The sequence below is a fragment of the Chroicocephalus ridibundus genome, unplaced genomic scaffold, assembly GCF_963924245.1.
Source record: "Chroicocephalus ridibundus unplaced genomic scaffold, bChrRid1.1 SCAFFOLD_94, whole genome shotgun sequence".
NCBI classification, from domain to species: domain Eukaryota; kingdom Metazoa; phylum Chordata; class Aves; order Charadriiformes; family Laridae; genus Chroicocephalus; species Chroicocephalus ridibundus.
Window position 1 is genome coordinate 303,281 of NW_026961295.1, and position 22,244 is coordinate 325,524.

Sequence of the window (22,244 nt, forward strand, 5' to 3'; positions counted from 1 at the left end):
CCTGCATTTCCCATACCTCATCTATGCTCTTGTGGACAATAGGTTTGTCAGGCTCTCCACAAGCAGCTCCAAGGTCAGAGCCAAGGCTCAGAACTGTTGCTAGTTCCTCTTGTAGTCCATCAATTTCTTCTTCAGCAGCCTACAAAGAGAAAAAAAATCAACGCCGCTCACACTAACTTTAATAATCTATGTACAGCTTGTTTTCAAGATAGATCATGGCAGGATTCGGCCTGTGGTTTCTTTAAAGTCCCTTGGACTTACAATCTGACGCTTAAAACACAAGCATCCCTTTGCAGGGTCAGAGTGAAATCAACTGACACCAGTCTAAATTAGAACAATGGCTTATGATGTCACTTTGCATGAGATGAAAAAAAATAAACAGGAAGTTTTCAAATAGATTTCTTTAATCAGAGTGTTTTCTTTTTCAGAGGTTGTCAGTCAACCCTCAAATCTTTAACTATCAGCATGAATAATCACAGGCTTAGAGCATAATACATAGAGCACAATACATGCGTACACCTTTCATTTAGATGTTACCTATTACTCAGGGAATCTCAAGTACGTATCACTTTCAGAAGTCTCAGTGACGTGCTTATTATATACGTGTTTATAAGCAGATATGCAAATATAAGGACAGGCACATGTTGCATGCTCATTGCAATTCAGAACTGGTACATGTTATTTACCACAGACTCTTGAGATATCACTATAGTAAATTCCTACACAATTATCCCTCTTGGTCTCTAAAAAAATAGCCTCCTGTGGTATTTCAGAGTAATTCTGTCTTTTCTCTGCATACCGTAAATAAAATACTTTAAGTCAACAAAATACTTTCTACTGACCTCAGCATCTTCTTGCTGTTGCTTGACTACAGATGGGTCCACTCCAGGTCCCTCCAGTTCTCCAATGAGCTCCTGAGTATCTTTAATAGCAGCTGCAAGAGCCACGTGACTACACCACAACTTTGCGGCTAGTTTCATTACATCCAACAATTTGGCCTCCCTCTCCTCAGTCAAGGTCTGGATGTCTTCCCAAATGAGGACCATTTGGTCTAGTTTATCTTGAACAGCTAAACAACAGAGGAACTAGATTACGACCTTGGCAAACGATTCTTGGCCAAAAATCTCTCTACAGTTCTACAGCAGAAACATACGGGTATCTTTTAAAATTTAGACTGTAAAATTGTTTCTTTACAGGACGACTCATAACCTTAAGTGGAAACAACCACCATAACCTTAAAAAATAAAACAAAGGTCATATCCACGATGAATTATTTTAAACAAATACTTTGCTTTTATACATCTTCTCCAGCTTCTCCAGGAGAACACAGTCCCCAGATCAGTGGTCATCAGAAATGAACATTTTTATATGCTGCAGCTTGCTGCATTTCCACTACGTGAAACTTTCCTCCATCTATTATTACCTTTAGCAGATATATCCTTATCGGCTCCTTCTGAGCGAGCAATCATTTCCTTCCCTCTCTGTTTAAGCGTCTCATACACCGGCTGAAGTTTTTCCAGATCCACTGACACGTTCTTATCTTCACTGATTTGCTCTTTAATCTTCTCAACCTCTGCTGAGATTGAAGGTGGCTGCCTCAGACGTTCAGCTGTGCCTTTCAGACTCTCAAGAGTCAAATCTGTCTTGTCATGAAACTGGTAGGGTGGTAAAGGACAGAAAGAAGTGGCAGAGAAATTAGGAAAAAAAAAAACCAACTGAAAAATGGCATTTGAAATTGTCTTGGAAAAATGTACTTTAAAATTAACATATTTAACATCTCTAGCCAACAGACGTATGTGCCGCTTGCAATACTGCCCTTCGTGGTTCTTCCCCTCTCTCAATATCTACATTACAAAAATGACCTTGCAAAATGGTACTTCCTCTCAGATTGAAGAATTTTACTATGAAGTCCGGTTTCAGTCCTGAGACGTTCCATCTGAAGATACTATACATAGAGCAGAATCTACTTGCCTTTAGTCCTGTGTCATTCATACAGTAGGTTGTACCTTATTTTGGAGAGCCATGACTCGTTGGCTCTTTCATGAGCCATTTCATCATTTTAGCAAGCTCTTTACCTGAGTAGTAAATACATACTTTTTCATATCAGGACCAATACACTGGCATATAACCACTGGTTAAGATTCGATATGTATGGTCATTCAAAAAGACGTCTGCTAGTGCCCAGGTGATGCTTGTTACTGCAGTAAAGGAACGTTACTTTCTGCAACTAAAAGCACACAACAGCCTGTGTTATGTTGACCCACAGTTGACCGAGCCCAGGGAGGTGTCCAGAAACTCAATTACAGCTCTGTAACATGGTTCACCCTTTGGTATAGGTCCAAAGATAGCCTTTACTATATGCTTTTGGATCCCTAGAGAATCCTAAAAACACCTGACCACCGTGCCCCTTTCAATTTACAGAAATTAGTAAACCTTGGGTGCATTTAACAATCCCTCCGGGATCTACAAAAAGCACTCTTGACTACACTTGGGAAAGGTGCCAGAAAGAGCACAGCAAAACAAGATTGCCTGATGGGAACAAATAGCTACATCCTTTCTATGCAAAGGAATACAGGCAATGCGAATGGAATGACTTTTTCCCACCACACAACCCACTTCAAATCAGACACTGTGACCAACGTTACGGACTCAGTGTTTTTGTTAGAAGTGCGAATATCATACGAGACAGCAAAATGTGTTCTGGAAGATAAGTAGCCTTCCCACCTTCCGGACTTCTGGAAAACTGATTGCAGCAACAAAACCTTACAAAAGTGGTAAAGACGGAAATTAAATTGGCACTATTCAGGTCTAATTTTAGGAGAGATATATATTAAATTTTAAAATTGTTGGCACATTCAGTGGGCTTCCTTGTACTCGTATTTCAATGAATGAGACGAGGTGTTTTAGAACTTAAAAGGAAGAAAATGCAAGTCATTACAACCTCTCATTCTGGCTCCATAGGTTATGGGGTGCCTTTGATACGTAGTGCTGCCACATATTCCACTTGGATAGAAAAACCTTCCCCTGGGCTCAGCTCCAGCAACTGAGGCCCAGTTTTGTCCATCTTACCTATATGAGGCTTGTGCTCAGCCATCAGCCCACGCAGTTGCTATAACAAACAAAACGACTTATCAGTTTCTTATGCTTGCACCACCACATTACAGCTGTCCACACTTCCAACACATCCAGCTGGCGAGAAATGCCAAACACCCTTCATCCTAATGTCAAGCGCAAATACTATCAAACAAAGGTAGTGATTGCTCTGCCAGCGATGGCTCCCATTCCAACAGAGAGCTACCCAGGCTTTAAACACCACAATTAGAGACGCACTGGAAAGGTCCATGCAATACCCTCGTAGGACAGATGATTGATTACAGGCAAAATAGAAGATGCTAACTATGCATATGATCTTGGCAACAGACACTCCCCATATCTAGTACCTATAATGACAGAAATGGCAACAGTATTCCAGGCATGTGCATAACGCCACTGCATATATACTTTGCATGGTGGTATTTGTCACCTGCCTCAAACCCTTCCGTTGAAGAACATCACAGAAAGAGGTACTGGCATTGCAAGAATACGAATTCAAATGATCCTTGCTTTAAGAAGAGGGAAGTAGCACAAGGAAGAGTCAGAGAAATCAGTGAAAAGGAGAAAAGGACAAGGAAGACCGATTAGGAGAGACTATCAACCTAGTTTAGCAGCCTCCTCTCTGGCCACAAGACCCCTCTGTCTTCACAACAGCGCTATTTCTTAATTGACACAAAGTTTAGCAAGTAATTAATAAGTAAATTAAATCTGATCTCAGCTGTCTACTCCCTCTCATCATCCACCCCCTAAGTAAGTCAAAACCGTGCATAAAACTTGTGGTAGTGAAAGGTCACAAGGTGCCTTCCAACTTGCCGAAGGATCTGGGTTTTGTTTACTTGCACCCGTAGATCTGACAAAAGGGAAAGGTTTCTTGTGGGAGTAGCCCCATCCTTCCCTCCGCTTTTATTTATTTCCTCAGCTCATTCCTCCCTTTTCAGGAAAATCCCACTCTCTTGTCAGGCACTGTCCCTCCTGGTGCTGTGAACTCCACGCCTTTCTACCCTATAGCCCCTGTGCAGGACCATGAGAGGCACATGCTCTGTTCCGCTCAGCTCAGACTTTGTTTAAGTTAATGAAGGCACAGAAAAGGGCCTGTGTCAGTCTCAGTGTAAATACATCCTCTTGTCTTCAACTAAGGTTCTTCCCTTAAAAAGACATCCTGATACTGGCTCGCTTACTTGCTCCTCCCCAGAAGAGGAGAGGTTGAGAAGATTGACAAGACGGTGACCATGACTCTCAGCAGCCCTCTGAGGGCAAAACAGCAATGAAAACACAAATCCCCCTGACTCTAGCTCTTACCCAGAATGTAACTCCTTGTACACCTTGTAGCAAGAAAAATAATGTTCATTAGCGGAGAAGAGGCAAAGGTGAAACTAAGAGCAGCCTGAAATTTTTTAGAAAATGATTGTGTGTGGTTTATTTCTGTGCACAAAGAGATGATTTGACACAAGGCCCACAAGAGTGCACATTTCTGGGTCCAAACCTTACGCTAGTGCTCTGCCCACGGCTTAGTTCAAACCAAACTGACTGCGTGCGACTCACACAGAACCGACTCTATGAATTCCATGACTGGGAATAAAGACAGGCATCAGTAAATACATCAGAACAGAAAGGTAAGTGAACACAGAAAACGGTTTTCCATTCACATTCAGAACCTTTTTTTTTTTTTGAATAGAACAATAAATTATTTGATCTTGTCCACGATCTACCATTGGGTAAACAATTCCAGTAAACAAGTATTCCAGATCAGATTACGTGTTAAAATTGCCTGACATTAATCTTCCACTTAACAAACAAATCCCAGCTAATGGCATAGCTCAGAGAAAATGCAAAAATAGAAGCTCATCTGAAGGGCCTCTCACGCAAGCAGAATGATTGGGGGGACAATCCTGTAAGTAAAGCAAGCATGATTTGGCTCACAGGGACTAGTCAAGCTACTTTGTAAAGCTCGTGTTATATAGCTAGTCTTAATAGAGCCTGTTTGTTCCTTGTGGACATAATAGGAAGACAAATGAGTGAACCCACTGTTTACCAGTACATAATAGTGGCATATCTTCATTAACTGGTCACAGAGTAAAACTCTGAAGCCAGGGTTCGTCCTATCTAACCGGAGTTGCTTAATTGAGGCAGCTAAAAACACCCCAAACCTAGTTACTCTGTGCTCAGCAGGGAGAGAGAGGTCTGTCCAGTAGCCACATGGGTTTGACCTCACTGCACAGTGCGAGCTGCACACTCAGCCTGGGGCCTCTGTGCAGAAGAGAGAGAGAGAAACCAAGAGGCCCAGGGAGCAGGAAGGAAGGGCGACGGGGAAAGTAGAGGGAGAGGAAGGATGACAGAGAGAGAGAGGGACTTGGAGAGAAGAGAAAGGGCGGAGAGGGAGCAGAGCACAGCAGGAGAGAGGAAGGGAGGTACAGGGAGGCGAAAAACAGGACCCAGAGGGAAAGGGGAAGGGCAGGGAGGAACAGGGAGGCAGAAGAGGGCTGACAGGAGCCCAAGGGCCCAGGACTCACCGCAGCTCCCGGCTCTGCAGATCTGTCCTGTCGGCCTGTGCCAGCCTCAGGAGGGCTTCCCAGTGCCCCAGTGAGAGATCCTGCTCCCAGGAAGCGCCTCCCATGGAGCAAAGGCCATATCCAGCCACCCGGCGCTGGGTACGGCTGCCCCAAGGGGTGTCTCAAGGAGGATGGGGCCGCCCGTCTGATGGCTCTGACACACAAATGGTGAGCTGAAGCCCCGTGGCCGTGGCTGGCTGGGTCAAAGTCTCCGAGTTTAGTGACATTTGGTGAACTCCTGCACTAAGTATCGCGTGACTTGAAACATCCCTGAAAAAATGGTGGAGGTTTGTCTGCGTGTTCTGCATGCTTCTGGATGCTAGACTGTGGCTAGGAGGGAATGTGCTTAGTTATCTCTCAAAGGGAGACAAAAGAAGTGCCTAAGTAAGGGTCAGCGTAACTCTTCAGAGCTTTGGCTGTTTAAATGTTGACCTGAACTTCTACAGAAACGGTAAAACGCTTGCACTTTTCTTCTCTTCTAGTTCCTGCGTGGGTACAGGGAAGAAGGCAGCAGACGTACACATTAGCTAAACCCCCTTCTTATTGCCAGCCGTAAAGGCGCCTCTCGGCTGGGAGCCCGAGAAGGACCCCGTGATACAATTCTTGCTCCTTTATGGCCACCCTAAGGCGATTCACATATGCATTGTCACAGTCTAGGAAACTGAGGAGAAATAACTGGACTCCAGACGATCCAATGTGAATCAACAGAAGCCGTTTATTAAGCACAGATCATCATCTTTTATACCCTGCGTTGTAGCCATACACGCAACTCGCTTATTTCTGATTAGCTAGTTACACTGTCCACGCGCGGTGCATGCAGTTCATTCACACATCAGATTGGTTACAAGAATTCGCATAGTAAATTGTTTAGTCATTAGCACAACATGTTTCCTGCCTTTTCAGTTCCCGTTTTTCCCATGTACTAATTCCATCTTCTACCACCTGTTTTGCCCTTAATCTAATCTCTCACAGTAGGGAGGCTGGCTCACATGACCGTTTTCTCTCAGATACATTCCTACAATCTCGTCCCTCCCCAGTGTGGTCCCGCGTCTTCTCCCTGGACCCCGACCTGCGCCCGAACCCCAAACCCATCCTGGTCACCATCACGGTGCGGGGCCCTGTGGGGCTGGGGCAGGTCTATGGGGTGACCCTAGGGGTGAATGTCACTCTTGTGATTTCACCGCTGCTTGTGTAGCTTTTGGGCAAGGAGCAGGCATATGGCTTGTGTGGCCGCTTCTGATGCCATTAAAATAATATTTGGTCCCCACCCCAACATGGCTTTTTGGAATAACCGTCATCATCAGAAGCCTGTACGCGACACGCACACACGTGTGTGACAGCGGGACTCCTGAGCACGCAGCAGCAGCAGCAGGAGGGTGTGAGGTCATGGTCACTGTAACCCCTGAGCACACGGTGGTGGCAGCAGGAGGGACGTGAGGTCACTGTCGGTACCACTCATGAGCACACGGCAGCAGAAGTAGGAGAGTGTGAGGTCACCGTCAGTATAACCCACGAACACACAGCTTTGGCAGTAGGAAGGATGTGAGGTCACGTCACCGATGTCACCCCGTGCCCGTGGGGCTCGGTGCAGAGCGGCCATGTGCATGACAGGGGCATGACGGGGGCTGGGAGCTGCCTGTCCCCGTGTCTGCGAGGCCGAAGGAGCAGCCCCTGCGGCCCTGGCTGGAGCAGTCGGGGTGGGGGTGGCTCGGGGGCACCCCAGGGATGTGCCTGGGCACGGTGCCAGGAGGAAACCACAGACTTCCTGCCCGGGCGCTGCGGGGGCAGCGGGGGGAGCGCGTCGAGGCCACGTGGGCTGTGGTTTGTGCACCTGCAGGCTCCAGCTCCCGCTCCGCCCGTGGGGAATAACGGCCCCTGGGTGACACACTGAGAGTCAGGGACACGTCTGAGCCTCTGGGCTTCCCGTCTGCTGCCAGGGCAGGGACATGATCCAGCTGCGGCTCCTGCGAGGGACTCACTGTGGGGCCCTGCAGGGAGGGACGGACAAGCCAACACTCCTGGGATGGAGCCCTTGCCCTGGATGAAGACCTCTCCCAGCTGCTGCTCCCAGCACAGTGAGGTCCGTAGCAGGGGCAGGGGCTGTTTCCTCCCCATCCTGACACAGACCCTGGTGCAGTCCCCGCTCCATGGTCACCGCAGCTTGGGGGCAGCTGGACACTTGCCTCATGGCTTCTTGGATGAGCCCAGCGCAGGAGATGCTCAATGCTTCCAGGCCCACAGCAGGGTGCAAGGGGTGACTAACCAAGTTGCCCTGCACACCCAGCTTGTCCCATGATGATCTGCCACCACAGCGACCATGACACCGGCAGCGGGACATATATGTCCCTCATATATGGTCATGAACGGCGCTGGAGAAGTTCATTGGCGGGCTGGGCTGTGTCGGAGGGGAGATAGCTCCCGATAACGTCTAAAAAGGTGCTGCTGCTTCGATTGGCTCCTTCCGCGGCTGGGTCGGCATCTGCAGAGATATATCACCCTCCCATCATCGACGTCCCCATGAGTCCCCAGGGGCTGTGACAGGGAGTGGGGAAGAGCAGGGCTGTGCCAGCAGGGCAGGAGGCTCAGGATGGGAATGGAGGGACTCCTGTCCCCTCGGGTGCTGTGGCTGCTCCTCTGGGTGCAGCTCTGCAGAGGTAAGTGCCGGGTCCCTTTTCCCACAGCCCAGGGCCATCGGGTACCAGTGGGGTCATCAAGAGCCCTTTGGGAAGAGGGTTTCTTTCCAAGTGCCACTGAGATGAGGGTCAGAAGGAGCTCAAGTCCATGGACCCTGTGCCTTTGCCTGTGTCCATGTGGGTGGGAGAGGGTGTCTCCATGATGCTGTTAAGGGGTGCTGGGCTGGGGAGGAGCAGGTGCCCTGCGCACGGCCTGGCGATACAGGTTTTGGGTGGGCATGGGCAGGGGCCCTTTGAGGTGGGAGGAGGTGCTGAGGGCTGTGGACAGAAAATGGCCGGGCGGGTCTGGAGTTAGCACCCCCAGCCTGCACAGCCCATGGGGAGTGGGGGGACGCCCACACATCCCCAGGGAGAGCCTGGAGGGGAGAGGGCTCCCATCCTGGTGCCTGTGACAGGCAGGGAGGACCCCAGAGCTGCACTCTGGGACTCGGCGCTCTCCTGACCAGTCCCATCTTGGTGGTTGAAGGGGCTGCGGAGGTGAGACTGGAGGATGGCAGCGGACGCTGTGCTGGGAGAGTGGAGGTAAAACACCAGGGCCAGTGGGGGACCGTGTGTGATGACTCCTGGGACACGAATGATGCTGCAGTGGTTTGTAAGCAGCTGGGCTGTGGGTCCGCTGTCAAAGCTCCTGCTGAAGCACACTTTGGGCCAGGATCTGTCCCCGTTTGGATGGATGATGTTGAGTGTCACGGCACAGAGTCGGCCCTGTCTGACTGTAGACACAATGGATGGGGTCAAAGCAACTGTGATCATGGTGAGGATGCTGGGGTGACATGCTCAGGTAAGGAGCCAATCTCTTCCCCACCTTTGGGACTGGGACAGGAGAAGGGACCTGGCTGTGCCCTCAGGGAGCAATGAACGGCTGCCAGGGCAGGGTCCTGTGTTGCTGGTCACACTGCCAAGCTGGGACTCTCAGTGCTGGTGTCCCTGGTCCCTGAGGAAAGACCAGTGGGGTTCCACCCACCGCCGGGCCCCAAGATGGTTCATCCCACCGTCGGTTGGTGCCTGGGGCTGGGAGATGAATCCCCCTCAATGCCCCGCATTTTTTGTTGATTCTCATCTTTCTTCTCCAATTCAGCCAGCACCTGTCTGGCATTGCTGAGGGCCAGGTTCCCCTGTGCCAGAGGCACCGAGAGCTGCTCACGCGGCCACCCACAGCCCCAGAGAAGGGTGCAGAGTGGCCAGTGGCTTTTGGGTTGTGCCTTCTGGCAGACACAAGTCCCTCAACCAAAGCAAAGGGGCCGTTCAAAGGGAAAAAGCCCTGTCCTTGGGCAGAGGAGCAGGATGTGCCTGGTATATCTGTGCCATCAGCACCCATTGGGAGCTGCTGGGAGGGCCGTGGGGCTTTTTGCCTGTGGCCACCTTGCAGGGCAGGTGGGACATGGGTATGTAACTGCCAGAGGGCTGTGGGAACTCACAGGGTTCTTTGGTTACTCCAGGATTTGTCCGGCTGGTTGGAGGGGACAACCCCTGCTCAGGACGAGTGGAGATCCATGACGGGAGCCAGTGGAAAACTGTCTGTGACTCCGACTTTGGTCCCAAAGCTGCCGACGTGGTCTGCAGAGAGTTGCAGTGTGGCACAGCCCTGTCTGGTCCCGGGGCAGCTCACTTTGGAGAAGGGGCTGGTCCCACGTGGGACAGAGAGCTGCAGTGTGTGGGGAATGAATCCCTTCTCAGCTCCTGCCCCACGGGGTCCCCCAGGGACCGGCCCTGCCCCCACGCGAATGCTGCCGGTGTCACCTGCACACGTAAGGACTCAGGGCAGGGTGTTACCACCGGGGGTGTGCCGATGATGAGGAAGCAGGGACGGGACTGTGCTGTGCTGGGTGTGAGGACAGAAGGGGTGATCACAGAACCATAGGATGGTTTGGGTTGGAAGGGACCTTTCAATGTCATCTAGTCCAACTTGCCTGCAACCAGCAGGGACCTCTTCAACTAGATCAGGTTGCTCAGAGCCCCGTTAGACCTGACCTTGAATGTTTGTCTGCAGCCCTAAAAGGGTGCAGAAGGAGGAGAAAGGCAGGGTGTCCGTTTGCCCTCTACTCCACCACCCAAGGCAGCAAAAGCACAAGTCTGCCCTGTCTCATCCTTCTCTGTCCCGAGTTCACAGGGTTCAGGCTGGTGAACGGCAGCACGGCGTGTGAGGGGAGGGTGGAGGTCCATGTGCAGGGGACCTGGGGCACCCTCTGTGCCTCCCGCTGGGACCTCCTGGACGCCCACGTTCTCTGCCGTCACCTCAACTGCGGGTTTGCTGAGTCCATTCCTAAAGGAGGGCATTTTGGGAGAGGAACCGGCCCTGTCTGGAGAGACTCCTTCCACTGTGACGGGACTGAAGCCCACCTGGGAGAGTGCCCAGTGACTGCCCTGGGGGCCTCGCCGTGCTCCCATGAGAACAACGCTGCTGTCATTTGCTCAGGTGAGTGCAGGAAAACACTCGGTTACTCTGTTTTCCTCTTAAATGCTCCCAAAGCAGGGGACCCTGTGGCAGTGCAAGGCTCTGGCTCAGAAGGTCCCCACAGAGGGCTGGCAGCAGGCAGGTGAGCTCCAAGGCCCTCCTGCAAGGGTGCCAGAGCCTGGAGACATGCTGCAGGCTGCCGGGCTCCCCGATGCCGCCAAGGGCTGGGGCATGGCTGCTCTCCCCAGGCCCAGCTCGCTTCGCATCCCTGCGGCTGGTGGGTGGAGGAAGCCCGTGCGACGGGCGAGTGGAGATCTTCCAGCACGGGAGGTGGGGCAGAGTCCTGGATGAGCAGTGGGACGTGCAGGAGGCCAGCGTGGTGTGCCGGCAGCTGCAGTGCGGAGAGGCAGAGGCAGCCTACAACCCCCCGAAGGCTCAGAGAGGGACGGGTCCCGTGGGGCTGCGCGGGGTGCGGTGTGCAGGGCACGAGGCCAACCTGACCCTCTGCAACACCTCCCTGCCTGAGAGTGCGCTGGAAGCAGGGATTGCCGAGGACGTGGGGGTCGTTTGCCGGGGTGAGTGGCGCTGCACGGCCCCCCCAGGCTCTGGGCTGGGTGGGCAGCCGGCCCTTGACGGCAGCCGGGGTTTCCTCCTGCTACAGGGAGCCGTCAGGTGCGGTTGGTGAATGGGCGTGGGCGCTGCGCTGGGAGAGTGGAGAGCTACTACCAGGGCAGCTGGGGGAGCGTCTGCGATGACGGCTGGGACCTGTCTGATGCTGCCGTCGTTTGCCGCCAGCTGGGCTGCGGAGGGGCGCTGGAGGCGGTTGGCTCCGCTCGCTTCAGGGAAGGCTCCGCTCAGATCTGGCTGGAGAGCGTGAACTGCTCCGGGGCCGAAGCTGCTCTCTGGGACTGCCCGGCAGGGTCCTGGGGGCAGCACGGCTGCGGGCACAAAGAGGACGCAGGAGTCGTCTGCTCAGGTGTGTGCCGGGAGCTGTGGTGGGAGCCCAGCGCCCAGGCAGGCCGGGACGAGGGGAGAGCCGGACACGGCCGAGGCTGTTCCTGGCCAGCTCTGAGCCCCTGACAAAGGCCATTGTGGGGACACCCATGCACAGGTGCCCTCAGTCCCACCGGGGGTCCCTGGGGCGCTCCGCTGTCCCTGACGGGCAGCAGGGAGGGCAGGGGTGTCTGTCCATCAGGGACATTTCTCTGTCCGTGGGTGCAAGGGGGACTTGCTGGACGTGCCTTTGCCTGTCTGAGGGCCTGGCGGGTGCAGGGGTGTCCCTGCTCCCCCAGCCCCAGCCCAGCCTGTTCCCCCTCGCTGCCTTTCCTCCCAGAGTTCATGGCCCTGAGGCTGGAGAACGGCACCAACTGCTCCGGGCGCCTGCAGGTTTTCTACAATGGGACGTGGGGGAGCGTTTGCTCCAACTCCATGACTCCTGAAACTGTGTCGCTGGCATGCAAGGAGCTGGGCTGCGGGGACAGAGGGTCCCTGGAAACACAACGGCCCCACGGCAGGCTGTCTGGCACGGCCTGGCTGGATCGTGTGGAGTGTGGGGAGAGAAACAGCTCCTTCTGGCAGTGTCCCTCCGCTCCCTGGCACCCGCAGTCATGCGACGACCTGCGAGATGAGACCCACATCACCTGCAAGGGTAATTCTGAGCTAGCCGGGCACCAGCATCCCCTGCGATCCTGCTCCTGGCTGGGCATGGACAAATTCCTGGGCCTGCAGGGGCCTTTCATTTCCAAGCCAGACACTTCTGCTGCTGGTACCAAAAATGGGACTTCCTCTCCTGGAGCCCCACACATTCACCAGCGGTTGCCAGCCGGGCTCCCAGCTTCGCCTGGTTGAGGCAGAGGTTTCTCGAGGCAAGGTCCCAGAAGGGAACAGCCAGGGCTCTGAGGAGTGTCCCTTCCATGGACACCCTCCTGCTGCTCTGTGACCCAGGGTCCCTTTGGGGCTGAGCAGTCAGGGTCCCCCACATTGCCGAGTGTGTGTCCGCCGAAGGACCGGGGTTCAACTGCTGCCATGGGTGGGTGGCACGAGCTGAGCTGAGCCCCGCTCTCTGCTGCACGCCCCCCCTGCAGCAGCCCCTTCACCACAGCGTTTCCCTCTGCAGGGAGTCAGCCAGAAACGCCCCCGGCCCCAATGGCTGCGTGCCCCAGCACCCCGAGCTGCACAGGCAGCTGCTCCTCTGCATGCCCCTCTCGCCTGGCAGGGCTCTGCCTGCTGTCCCGCGGCCCTGGGAGCTCTCTGCCTTCTCCAGACAGGGAGAAGATTCGTGCCGTGGGAGGGGAGAAGGGGTGCTCTGGCCGAGTGGAGGTGTGGCACCGCGGCTCCTGGGGGACGGTGTGTGACGACTCTTGGGACATGCGGGATGCCGAGGTGGCATGCAGGCAGCTGGGCTGTGGCCCTGCGGTGTCTGCCCTGGCCGAGGCTGCATTTGGGGAGGGGAGCGGCCCCATCTGGCTGGAGCAGGTGGAGTGCCGGGGGACAGAGCCATCTCTGCAGGACTGCTGGGCCCGGCCTGGGGACAGCGGTGCCTGCCGCCATAAGGAGGACGCGGCCGTGATCTGCTCAGGTGAGCGGCAGGGCTGGGACACCTCACAGGGAGCCCTTTTCCCCATTGGCTGCCATCACGGCTCCAGAGCTCCTGAGCGCAAGGCCATCCCTGCAGAGCAGGAGAGCCTTTTGCCGAGTGGGCAGCAGCTTCGGTGGGGCTCGATGTCCTCCAGCTTCTGCCCGCAGGGCCCTGCAGCCCCCAGGGGCATCTCCCAGGCCGCCGGCTCTGTCCCTGCTCTGGGCCCTGCGCTCCTTCCTGGCCATGCTCACCAGTCGGGCAGGAGGGGCGTTTTGGGTGGGATGTGGCAGGGGTGTCTGCACATGCACACGTGCGCACACACACACACAGTGTCTCAGAGAGGAGGCTCCCTGGTACCTGCACCCCCACCCTCTCAGCCCAGCTCTCCTTCTCCTCCTCTGCAGATGCACCCAGGACGGCAGCACCAACCCCCCCCAGCAGGTAACCCGTCCTCCCCACCAGCGCCGGGTCTTCTTGGGGCCAGGCTGTGACCCACAGCCGGAGGGAAGGGGCTCCTTGCTGGGCTGTGAAACTCCCAGGAGGAGGCACCGGGGTAGCAGTGGGGCGGGAGGCTGGGGAGGGCTGTCATTCACCCACTCAGGTGGGAGCTTCCCCATCCCTCATCCCATGAAACCCGGTACGTAATGGGGGTCAGGACTGGGGTGTGCCGGCCCCTCACCTCTCCCAGGCCTGGTGCTGCCCTTTCTGTGTTCCTGCCATGCAGATCCCACGCGGGGCCGTCTGACCGTCAGCAGGAGAGTCTCATTGCCCATCATCATGTGCATCATCCTGAAAGCCGTTCTCTGCCTGTTCCTGGCCCTCCTGGCTGGGCAAGTGCGAAGCGCCAGGGCTGGGCGCAGAGGTGGGTCCCTTCCCAGGGGAAGATGCCTGCTGGCAAGGCCAGGGGTGCCGTGGGGTGTCAGTGAGCGGGAGAGGCAGAGCTGGGGGACAAGAGTGCGTGCTCTCTGCGGGATCCCATCCCCTCTCTGACCATCCCTGGGCCAGCCCTGCCTCTGTCCACGGGCTCTGAGAGAGCTCAGGAGCCCTTCCCCGAGGCCATGTACGAGGAGATCGGTTCCAGCCCAGCATGGCAGAAGCAGGCAAGGTTCAGCGGCTCAGGTTGGTGTGCGTCCCTCATTGAGGACACATCTACAGTGCTCTTTCCCCTGGCTGCCACCCAGGGTTGACCCCTGCAGCCCCCTAACCCATGGTTCGTGTGGTTGTGGGGCTGTTGGATCTGTGTGGGGAGCACCCATGTCCTGGGCCCAGGAGAGAAGCTTTCTCCCCACCTGCTCTGCGCGTCCCATTTGGGGACAGCCCCTCTCTGCCTGCCCCTGCACCCTGGGGGACACCTGAGGGGTGAGGGAAGGGGCTGTCCCAGGGCAGCTCTGGCAGGCCCTTGGAGATGGGCTTTGTCCCAGGGCAGCAGGGTGAGTCCTGAGCCCTCGCCCCCGTGCAGCCGTGGCTCTGTGGGTCCCACGTCCCCAGCAGCACTGAGCACAAGCTGGGTCAGCAGAGCGCACTCCCCTAACACCCGCTGGGCCTCTCTCCAGGCTCCTATTCAGAGGGGTCCCTGAGCAAGCTGCAGCCCTACCCCGGGGACAGCCAGGAGGAGGATGGTCTGGGGTCAGCACCAGCTAATGGGGGCAGGAAGGGGTGGACCTCTCCTCCCTGCAGACATGTGATGGACAGCAGTGTCACTGAGCGTCATGCTCGGAGCTGGGAGGACGGGCGGGATCTCCTGTGGGGCTGCAAACACCGACGTCGGAGCCCCACGTCCCTGCGCATCCTCCCATCCTCTGCTCTGCAGAACGCATCTTCTCACTGTCACCAGCTCTCCTCTCCTTTCAGATGTCCCTGTCCTGCCTGGAGGTGACCCAGCTGATGGCTATGATGATGCCAGGGAGGTTTCTGACCCTGGGGAGGATCCTTCCCCTGGGCAGGAAGACTGGGAAATGCCCAGGGTGGCAGAGGAAGGATCCGGACCCACGGATACCCCTGGAGGTGAGAGGGAAAGAAAGAGCTGCTGGTTCCTGGGGTGGCATCCCCGGTGCTGGATAATTCGCTGTCACAACGAGAGCCCAATGTGCTGGGGTGGGGGAACCTGCCCCAGGAGTTTTTCCTTGGGGGGACCGTGGGCGGGAGAGGGAGCTGAACGTCTCAAGACAGGTGAGGAGAAGGGAGGAAGGTGACGTACAGCCCAGGAGAGGCACCCCATGGGGTGAACATGCAGTGGCCTGCCTTGCTTCTTGCAGGGCCAAACCTGCTCTCCCAGAGAGGTGCTGGTGCCCCCGGAGCTAAGGGGGATGGCTGGTCCCTGTCCCCAGAGAGCACGGGCTATGACGATGCTGAAGGGGTGCCTGTGGCACATCCCCCTGAGGACACAGAGGCTGTGACACCGGAGCTCAGTGCACAACAGTCCCTGAGCCCTGGGCCAGGAGAGCCCGTCCCTGCAGTGCAGCTGGGGGCAGCCAGGAGGGAGGAGAGGTCTGTGCAGCTGGGAGAGCCGTGAGCACCAGGGAACCCTCTCCCTTTTCCCACGGGCAGCAGAAACTGCCAGGGGTTTCCTCAATTTTGATTCCCCTGTTTTTACACAGGGGCCCCCATATCGGTTCTTATTAAAAGCCTTTGAGCCAGAGCTGTGCTTGCCTGCCCAGGTGCTTTAGTGTCTCCCCAAGGGTGGCTGGAGGAAACCAGAGCCCAAAGACATGGCGGTGGGGAGGGGGCACGTCTTGGGTGGGTGTGTGGTGCAGGGCAGTGAGCCCTCAGGTCCAGCACAGCTGCCCGCCTCTCTCCTGAGAGGGGGCTCCAAAGAGGCAGCGCACACAGCCCTCCTCACCCCACAGCCAGACCCTGGCTGGGCAGGGCAGGCCCACAGTGCCTGCAGAGGACCAGAGGCTCCAGCTCCAGCCTTTCCATCATTTATCAACAATCTTGGTCAACAGGGGAGGTACCAGATGACTGGAGGGTGGCTAATGTGACGCCCATCTACAAGAAGGGTCAGAAGGAGTGTTGTGCGAAAAGGGGCCAAGCGGTTTTGGCAGAAGATAAACCCCCTTGCGTTCTAACACTCCTCACCGAGGTGGGAGGCCAGGTGCGGCTAGGTTTAAGTTCTGAGTGATGCCCAATTCAGCACTATCAGCCCAATCACTTTTAATATGTATTAAACTATTACGATTTGGATACACTAATAGTGGACTGCACCTTCAGTCTAGTCGTGCTCCTGAACTAGCACGGCCTCTCTCAAGTTTTGGTCGCGTTCAGTGAGAAAGCAAAACGACTAGCTACTTAAATAGTGCAGTTTATTTAAACAACAGATATACAGGTTCTTTAGGATTGCCAGTGATAAATACACTGTCTGCAAAGCACGTGCAAATAAAGATATTGTTAAGTATACAAAGGTGCGACAAAATTATAAACGATACAGCCTGGCTATAAATGTAGGGTAGAGATTCTCTAGAGAAATTTCTAAGTCCCCGAGAAAGCGCTCGGTGTAATCGAAGTCTTACCCAAAGGCGTCCCTATGAGGGGGAAGAGAGGCTCAGCCCGTCGACTGATCCCGGAAATCAGCGGTGGAATTCTTCGCGATGGTGTCTTCCCTGACATCCCCTCTCTTTTGGGCTATTTTTATACTATTTTTTTATCTTCAAAGTGGAGTTTGAGTGACTTTAGTCATACGTACTTTTATTATGATTAATGTATTCAAGGAGGAGTGTTCACACCTCGGGGGTGGGTAGCCTCCGGGATGGAGGTGTGTTTTGGTACATTGTGGTGAGCAAATTTCGCACAAAGGACAGCATTTCATCAACATTTGACGAAATGTTGGCTTGGGTAGTGCGTAGGCCGCTTATCTGTTCTGTAGTACCATCTCGTCCCCATATCTGCTATTCGTCACAAGGAAAGGCCACAGAACAAGCGCGTTCCGTTCCATCCCTCGTGTAGTTTCACAAACAACATGAGACAGGGAATCACAGATGTGGCATTCTTCGTGTGCTAGCTGTGGCTGTATTCTACCTCAGAAGCCTCTTGATTTTATGACTTTCCTTAATGTGTGAACAATGCTGTATTTTTGTATTCTTGGCCAATTTAGTAATTATTCCAGAAGGAGGATCCGGGGAACTACAGGCCTGTCAGCCTGACCTCGGTACCAGGAAAGATCATGGAGAGGATCACCCTGAGTGAGCTCTCATGGCAAGCGCAGGGCAGCCAAGGGATCAGGGCCAGCCAGCAGGGGTTTAGGAAGGGGAGGTCCTGCTTAACCAACCTGATCTCTCTCTATGACCATGTCACCCGCCTTCTGGATGCGGGGAAGGCTGTGGACGTTGTCTATCTGGACTTTGGCAAGGCCTTTGACACCGTCCCCCACAGCCTTCTCCTGGAGAAGCTGGTGAATCCTGGCATAGACAAGTGTACTCTTCGCTGGGTAAAAACCTGGCTGGATGGCCGTGCCCAGAGAGTTGTGATTAATGGGGTGAAATCCTCTTGGCGGCCGGTCACCAGTGGTGTCCCTCGGGGCTCAGTTTTGGGGCCAGTTTTGTTTAATATCTTTATCAATGATGTGGATGAGGGGATTGAGCGCACCCTCAGTAAGTTTGCAGATGACACCAAACTGGGTGGGAGTGTTGATCTGCTGGAGGGTAGGAAGGCTCTCCAGAGGGCCCTGGACAGGCTGGATCGATGGGCCAAGGCCAACTGTGTGAGGTTTAATAAGGCCAAGTGCTGGGTCCTGCATTTCGGTCACAACAACCCCAAGCAACGCTACAGGCTTGGGGAAGAGTGGCTGGAAAGCTGCCCGTCAGAAAAGGACCTGGGGGTGCTGGTGGACGGCCAGCTTCACATGAGCCAGCAGTGTGCCCAGGTGGCCAAGAAGGCCAACAGCATTCTGGCTTGTATCAGGAATAGCGTGGCCAGCAGGAGCAGGGAAGTGATGGTGCCTCTGTACTGGGCACTGGTGAGGCCTCACCTCGAGTGCTGTGTTCAGTTCTGGGCCCCTCTGTACAAGAGGGACATTGAGGTGCTGGAGCGTGTCCAGAGGAGAGCGACCAGGCTGGTGAGGGGTCTGGAGACCAGGGCATATGAGGAGAGGCTGAGGGAGCTGGGCATGTTTAGCTTGGAGAAGAGGAGGCTGAGGGGAGACCTCATTGCCCTCTACAACTCCCTGAAAGGAGGGTGTAGAGAAGTCGGTGTTGGCCTCTTCTCCCAGGTGAATAATGACAGGACCAGAGGAAATGGTCTGAAGCTGCGGCAGGGGAGGTTTAGGTTAGATATTAGGAAGAATGACTTTACTGACAGAGTGGTCAGGCACTGGAACAGCCTGCCCAGGGAGGGGGTTGAGTCACCATCCCCAGAGGTATTTAAGGAACGTCTAGAAATTCTGCTCAGGACAGCGTGTGACTAAACAATACCGATGGCCATGCACTCCGGTGGGTAATCCTCAGCGTGGCTTTGTCAGCTGTCCTGGGCACATCAGAGGTCTCACTGCAACACCCCCCCGGGGGAAGGATGCTGCCATTCAGGCCGCAGCTCCAGGGAGTGCCTCTCCCTGAGACTATGGGTCCAGTGGCCTCTGCTCTGGGAACTGAAGACAAGGTGCAGGAGGCGCCTGAGGAGGGGAACAGACTCTGCACCATTGAGCATGACAAAGAGGAGAGGAACTGGGTCGTTCAGAGACCCCGCAGAGGACACATCCCGATCCTGTGGAGCAGGGAAGGAGGCCCAGCTGGAGACCACCCCAAAGCAGCCCTGAGTGGAGAGTCCTGCCCAGGGGGAGGCTGGGGACTTGTGGGGCTGGAGGAAGGCTCCTTCTAAGGCGCAGATGTGCAGGTCCAGGGCAGGGACAGTGCTCTGGCAAGAGGTGAAGGAGCAAGCAGGGCTGGGGCAGGCTGGAAGGCGGCAGACGGGCTCTGCAAAAAGCAGAGGGAGAAGAATCACTGCTGAAGCCCAGGGCTGAACCAGGCACCTTTAGATCTTCAGTCTAACGCTCTCCCAGCTGAGCTCCTTCATCCCTGCCCCAGCAGCCCTTGTCCCTGGGCCACCCCTGCCGGGCCCCAGGCTGACACAGACGAGGAGTTCTCCTCAGGGAGGTTCCCAGGGAAAAGCTGTGCCCAGCCGCAGACAGAGGGGACCGGGTCCCTCCCTGCCTCCAAGCCCAGGTGGGCTCCAGCTTTGGTGGAGGCCACGTTACGCTGGGCGTGCCAAGATGTGTGTGGGCCTCGTACAAAGGGGACAGTAGTGAAGGTAAGTGGGCAGGCCAGGCATGTGCAGCTGCAAAGGCTGAGGGCCAAAGAAGCATAGGACCGATGGAAGACCTTATCGCCTGGAAAGCCTCCTCCCACACATTTTTTCCCTTGCTGAACTTTGCTGCTTCGTTCCCAATTCCTCTCCCTCCTTCCCCCTGAGCAGTGCAGGGCGATGGGGAATGGGGGTCCTGGTCCGTCCATAACAATTCCTCTCTGCTGCTCCTTCCTTCTACCACTTTTCCCATGGGGTCCCTCTTACAGGCTACAGTCTTTCGAGATAAACCTGCTACAGCATGGGCTCTCCTCAAGCTGAAATTCTTTCAGGAAATATCCAACCTCTCCAGTGTTGGGTCCTCCACCAAGTGCAGGGATTACCTCCTCTGCTGTGCTCCTCTCCTTAGGCTGCAGGGAAATACCTGCTCTACTGTGGTATTCTCCACAGGCTGCAGGAGACCATCTGCTCTGGCACCTGGAGCACCTCCTCTCCCTCCTTCTTCACTCACCCTGGTGTTTTCAGGGCTGTTTCTCACACTGCTTTTTCCCTCACTCCTCTCCCACTCGAGCACTTGTGTCCTCTCTTAAATACACTCTCACAGAGGTTCAACCACCCTCGTTGATGGGCTCAGTTTTGGCCAGCGGTGGGTTTCTTTTGGAGCCGTCTGGAACCAGCTCTGTCTGGCATGGAAGCAGCCCCTGGTCTCTTCTCACAGAGGACCATCCCTTCAGCCCCACCACTACCAAACCCTGGAGATGGACACCAATTCCACAAGCCCTGGCTCTGCACCACAAACACTCTGGTGTGAGTCCTCACCCCGCATGGGCACACGGTACAAGCTGCACTCCGAGGATTTTTCCTCCTGGGCACTTTCCAGCCCAGCCCAGCTCCCTCCAAGCTCTGCCACCTCCCCTGCCCTCTCTCCATCCCAGCCCAGTCTGCGCTGGCCCAACAGCAGAGCCTGCCCCAGGGTGCTGCAGAGCTCTGGGCACTCGCTCCACAGCCACAGCCCCTCTGAAGGGCACCGCAGCTGCTGGGGGGCAGAGGAGGGTCAGCCCCAGAGATGGGGGGCATGTGGGCACAAGGCAAAGGCAGTCAGTGGGCCCCTGTGTCCTCCTCCCCAGGATATTCTGAGGGGTCTGCAGCCCCTCACTACCATCCCCTCTCCCCAGCCCAGTACAAGAGCCCTGGCCCTGGGGACCCTCAGGCAGCTCCTGCCGCCCCAGTGACAGAGTGGCACTGGGACAGCCTGCCCCAGGCTGCTGCAGCCAGAAAGGTCTTCTCATCTCCCGTTTATTCAGCCCTGCTGCTGATGGGTCTCAGACAAAGAAGTTGGAGCTGGTTCATGTATTTTATTTAAACACACAGAGAGACTGAGTCTTTATTTACAGAAATGTTTTGTGTCACAGCCGAGAGGTGAAAAGTTAAGGAGGAGGGGAGGAATAGTGAATGCTTGTCACAACAGATACAGGGAATCCTTTGCAGAGGAAGGTACACAGTCTATGGCTGATGAAAAAATGTCCAATCAGTTTCCTCAGGGCATCCTTGAGCTCCTGGTTTCTCATGCTGTAGATGAGGGGGTTCACTGCTGGAGGCACCACCGAGTACAGAAATGACAGCACCAGATCTAAGGATGGGGAGGAGATGGAGGAGGGCTTCAGGTAGGCAACTACGGCAGTGCTGGTAAACAGGGAGACAATGACCAGGTGATGGACGCACGTGGAAAAGGCTTTGTGCCGTCCCTGCTGTGAGGGGATTCTCAGCACAGCCCTGAAGATCTGCACATAGAACACCACAATGAAAACAAAACACTTAAAGAATAAACAGGCACCAAACACAATAAGCCCAACTTCCCTGAGGTATCATTTGTTCCCGAGGTACTGCCAAAGGAGGAAAGCACACTCACAAGTCAGGACAGCTCTGAGCAAATCTCTTCCCATTGCCTGCCTTCCAAACCCAAGCCCCGAAAACACACTTTGCCTGTGTCCTTTTTTGCGGGAGCTTTCTGCATTGCCCTTGTTGGAGCTCTCATTGTTGCTGGCCAAGTGTGCCGTGAGGAGCAGAGCTCTGCTTGTGGGCTCCCAAGGAGTCATCCCTGCTCCACAGCAGCGGGGATTTGGGAAAGGGGTTACAGCTTCTGCCATTCACTAGTTACCTCATCTGTGATCCACTTGTAACGCAGAGGAGCTGCTCAGCATATTCCTGCAGGAAAACCTCAGGGAAACTCCTGGTTGTCCTAAAGCTGCAGTGACATGAGCAGAGCTGGCCGAGAGCAGGCGGCAAGGAGCGGAGCTCCGGCCATGCACGGCTGGCGGCGGTCCGGGCCAGGTGCTCCCTGGCCGCTGCGTGGGCGGTGACAGCGGCGGGGGGAGGCGCCGGTGGCCTTCCTGGGAATGAGCAGCTGATACTTGGCTCTGCTTTTCTTCCCGCTCTGCTCTGCTGTAGCTGAACACTGAACTGCTGTCCCCGAACACCCTGGAAGCACTCTGGACTAACTGCGCATCTGTAAGATGCCAGCGGTGCGTGTGTCGGCTTCTACAAGAGTGGGGGTGGCTCTCTCAACGTTGCCAACAGTGAATGCACAGCTGGTGGCTGCTGCCTCTTGTTAGGGCTGAGGCGTCCCTTCCTGGTGCATCTGGAGCAAGAACAGGGCCAGCACGATGAGCTGCCTGGGCACCTCTTGGTTTGCACGTACAAACTGT

At 55.2% G+C, this 22,244-nt stretch overlaps 1 protein-coding gene across 1 annotated transcript in view; it reads left to right on the forward strand.

The window, feature by feature from the left end:
• LOC134509181 (deleted in malignant brain tumors 1 protein-like) overlaps positions 1 to 22,244 on the forward strand; it is a 263,003-nt gene that overhangs the window by 126,959 nt on the left and 113,800 nt on the right. The window contains exons 3-7 of the mRNA XM_063321665.1: positions 8,802 to 9,123; positions 10,898 to 10,918; positions 11,396 to 11,706; positions 12,064 to 12,392; positions 13,011 to 13,308. Of these exons, the coding sequence (XP_063177735.1) occupies positions 8,802 to 9,123; positions 10,898 to 10,918; positions 11,396 to 11,706; positions 12,064 to 12,392; positions 13,011 to 13,308 (1,281 nt within the window). The remainder of the gene's footprint in view (positions 1 to 8,801; positions 9,124 to 10,897; positions 10,919 to 11,395; positions 11,707 to 12,063; positions 12,393 to 13,010; positions 13,309 to 22,244) is intronic.